General features: G+C 35.9%; 1 protein-coding gene across 1 annotated transcript; it reads right to left on the reverse strand.

The window, feature by feature from the left end:
* Positions 1–2902: 2902 nt before the first annotated feature.
* Positions 2903–3625, reverse strand: LOC129115862 (trace amine-associated receptor 1-like; the record flags this gene model as incomplete). The annotated part of the gene is made up of 1 exon (XM_054627092.1): positions 2903–3625. A coding segment is annotated over one exon (723 nt), but the record flags the coding sequence as incomplete, so codon positions are not given.
* Between the last annotated feature and the right edge of the window lie 673 nt (positions 3626–4298).

Genomic DNA, 4298 nt, shown 5'->3' on the forward strand with positions numbered 1-4298 from the left:
ACATATAACTGTGTATGTACAATATCAGATATCCGGTCAGGTAAGTATATGTAGTTAATTCCAACAGAGGACCAGCTCTTTACCTTTTGGAGGGGTTATGGAATTTTGCCTATCTGATGCAGGTTTAATGGACTTGGAGAAGGCTTAAACCATGTCCCCCGGAGTCCTGTAGGGGGCACTGTGAGAATATGGGATAGTGGTGTTGTTGCTACAAGCAATCCAGTACCTTGTATAACCAAAGTGAGAGCTGTGTCCATTATAATCTGTACAAAGTCAAACATGTTTTCTAGTGGGTGTCCCCAATTTGGGGACCTCAGAATTTGGTTTCTGCTCTTTGCAGATGATGTGGTTCTGTTGGCTCCACCATGCCGTGACCTTCAGCATGTGCTAGGAGGGTTTGCAGTCGAGGGTGAAGCGTTTGGATGAGAGTCAGTACCTCCAAGTCTGAGACTGGTTATCTGTGTCCCCTGGGATCTCTGTGAGAAACAAAATGTTTCTCACCCAAATATTGTACAGACACCTTGACTCACACTATCATGCCTCTTCTGCCACCTTTGCTCCATGAGCTTTGTGCTGTGCATGGAAGTACTAAAGGGAGGGGGAAAGACCACCTTAAGGTCAGAAAATACTAGCAGGTTGCTTGCACTAGTCTTTGTGCTATCATGAAAAACATGTATATTTGCCTTTAAAGCGCTTGTATGTATGATTTGAAAATTTCTAACATCAGTGATCATTTTCATGTCAAAATGTTAAGACCATGTTAAGTAAATCTGCACCAATCACCATTTCTATATTATTAATGGTTTAAAAGAGATTCCCATGTGACAGTCACTGCTCAATGCATCTCAGACTCATGCATTACGCTGTATGGATTGCTATCAAATGAATTTGAACAAGCTTCATGTTAGTTTGAATTTGTTTAAACTTGTATCCAACAGTCGACATGAGTAAGTCAACTCTCAACCCCAACCGGGAGCCAGGAGGAAGGAAGGGAGGTTAACATTTACCCAGTATGGGCAGCGTTCTTCAACTAGGACATTTCAATTTAAACAATAATGGTATACTGACTGATTTATAACTTTTATTTACTTTAATGTTTACCTTGTTCAACCTCCAGGTGACCCTAACAATAAGTTCATAATATGTGAAATACAAATCTGGAAAATGAATGCCTGTATGTGAAAATTATAATTCAATCATGAAACCTAATAGGAAGCATTGCACATTATGCTTGTATGGTAATAGAAATACATGCTATTTGGTTGTACACTTGCCCATTGGAGCTATTCTTATTCAAAGTCAATATCATAGTCTCTTGTGTTTTTGTACTAATGCTCCACCAAAAGGAAAATTCAATGTGAATATAACAAATGCCATGAGTTTGTATAATCTCTATTTTTCAAGTGATATGAATATACATTGTCTAATACAAAGAATATGATGTTAAGAATAAAAAAATTTGGTTTTCAACTAGGTCTATAAAATAGAAACAAATGTATGAAATATATCAAAAACATGATATGAAAATGTATCAATACGATTATGAACTGTAAAACAGTACTGTCCTACATACACATAGTTGTTTATCCTAACATGCAGATAATTGCTGCTTGTTTTCAATGAGTTATGGTTTTATATCATCTTTCATGTTAATATAACCTTCATATTTACAGTAAAAACCTCTCAATTTGACATAACCGAGTGTACTGTTTAGGTGACCTTATATATTACCAAACAGTGGCAGTTCAGTTACACCATGTATACTTTAATAAAAAAGACAGAGTAGACCCAAGACGTTGATCTTTATTGTTTGTTTAATGACATGAGCATTCAGTGCAAATCATTAGAGGATGTTACACTGCATTATATCTGTCAATGAAAATACAGCACAAGTTCAGAATGGAAGAAGTGCTTATCACTATATCAAAATGCCACAAGCAGGTCAGCCTCATAGAGAATAAGGTACTTTGTAGGAGAGTGGAGCTGTTTGAAGTAAATAATAATGATTATCACAGGAAGGTTTCTGCATATCGTGACAACAGGTAATGAGCCAAGGAAAATGTATAACACAAATAAAATGTAAGAGGGGACTGCACATTGTTCTGACGGCCCGTTAGTATGAAACCACATTAGTCCAGTCTGTTGCATTGGACCAAAATCCCATTTGTCCCAGGGCTCGTTATCTCGAAAATAATCGTCCATTACTCGGAAATTAAAACTCTCCGTAAAACAAAAAGAAGGAGATGGCTAATTATTAGGCAGGATAACAACTGGCAAAGGCATACCATTTGGCCTCTTATTACTCGTTGCATTCGTTGGTTTTAATGGTTAGATTTAGGGTAAAAAGGCTTGCGGACGAGTTCTGAACAGTTATGGGCCGTCGGAACAATGGACTGGCACCTGTATGGAAGCGTTTTCTGTTGGCCTGTACAAAGTCAAGCATGTTGGTTTTAGCAAAACTATTCTACACATATAATGACATTTTTTGCATGATTCCCTGTCAGACCATATGTTAGTGGTTACTTTGAGGCAGGGACTTCCTATCATAACATATGTTTAGTTAAAATATGATATATGAAAAGACATAGAGCCATGGAATTAAATGATCTGCCTAAGTCATTTAGGCTGGTGAAATACATTGCTTTTATTAACTGCTTTACAAAACTTTCTTTTACAGGAAATAACTTTTTTAGATTCCAATACGATATGTTATCTGCATATGCTATGGAGTTATTATTTAATTATTTTACTCCTCTAGAATTGAATTATTATTTTTAAGTATAAAATACCTTTGTATATATCGAACTGTTTTCTTCAATGAAGGTTATATTATAGTGGTAAGATATATATTTGTCAACCTTTACCATTAGGAAAAAGGTATTTAAACATTCAAAATGACAGGTCAAAACTCAAAGTTTTGAGTTTGCAAAATCCCTCGAAATATTTTTCCAGAAATGATCATTCTGAAAGCTGATCTGAACCAGCTGTAAAAGAAAGCATAAATAAATGGATTGAGCATTGAATTTGACAGTGCAAGCCAGTTCAGGGTTTCAATCACAGCAATAGGTGTAACATCGAACGTTAAAGGCTGAAAGACGATACAAAGAAAGTACGGAGCCCAACATAAGAGAAAAACTCCCAAAACAATAGCCAGAGTTTTGGTGGCTTTTCTCTCCATCTTACTCACAGTTGCTCCAGACTTTGTGCTCTGACAGGTAGTGTTCTGAATGCTGATTGCATGTCTCTGTCTCTTTGCAACAAGGAAAATTTTCCGGTAGAAACTAAGCATTATAATGACTGGGATATAAAAGGAAAAAATACACGCAAGGGTGGTTGATATGAGACCATCAATTAAGCAACTTTCTTCACATTTTCCTTGATTAAAACCTGCAATTATGATGCCGATGCCAATCAGAGCAGCAACTCCCCAGCTCACTAGGATCATGATCCCAATGACATGATCATTTACTTTACTTTTATAAGTGAGAGGCTGACATACTGCGTAGTATCTGTCGATAGAAATACAGCATAAGTGCAAAATAGAAGCTATGCTCAGTGTAACATCAAAGCTTCCTCGTACTTTACAAAACAAACCCTCATGATACCAACATGAAGTTACAGAAATAACAGACGGATATTATTACAAGAAAGGTTTCCACATATTGTGACAACAGACAATGCGCAGAGGAAAACATATAATAAAACACATATTATGGAAGGGTTGCTTGTGAATAAGTTAGTTGTTGTATCTGATTCGCCCAGCAGAGATGTATGTCATTAACAGTGTAATTCCTGTTGTCAGTCGCTTCTTGTTCCATGCTTCTGCACAGATTCCTGAAATATTGAAATATTAACCAATTACCCTTAGGACAATTGTTAAGTACTTGAATATTTACTTTATCTATGTGTAACCACAACATCAATTTTCTTAAGAAACAAAGTCATGAAGTCAAAATAAAAAAATATTTGATGTTTATTAAGTTTCATACCATACCACTCCAAGTTAGATGACATCAGTGTGAGGTGTGTGTCCTAATTCTCTCTGCTTCTGTGCAGAACCTTTGGACTTAATCAATCCCCATCTAATTACCATAATTATACAAATAGGACACACTAGATTCATCATGTGATATGAGGTATAATACACTGTGTGTGTCCATGAGTCTGTTCTGTAACATTTTAAAGAACATTTTTGAATGAACAATTTATTGTTTACTGAAAGGCTAATGTAAGATATACTGCACTTATAGAAATGAAATGAACCTAAATACTGCAAACTTGCACAATAAAATGAAGAC

Source organism: Anoplopoma fimbria, unplaced genomic scaffold (assembly GCF_027596085.1).
Source record: "Anoplopoma fimbria isolate UVic2021 breed Golden Eagle Sablefish unplaced genomic scaffold, Afim_UVic_2022 Un_contig_7647_pilon_pilon, whole genome shotgun sequence".
NCBI classification, from domain to species: domain Eukaryota; kingdom Metazoa; phylum Chordata; class Actinopteri; order Perciformes; family Anoplopomatidae; genus Anoplopoma; species Anoplopoma fimbria.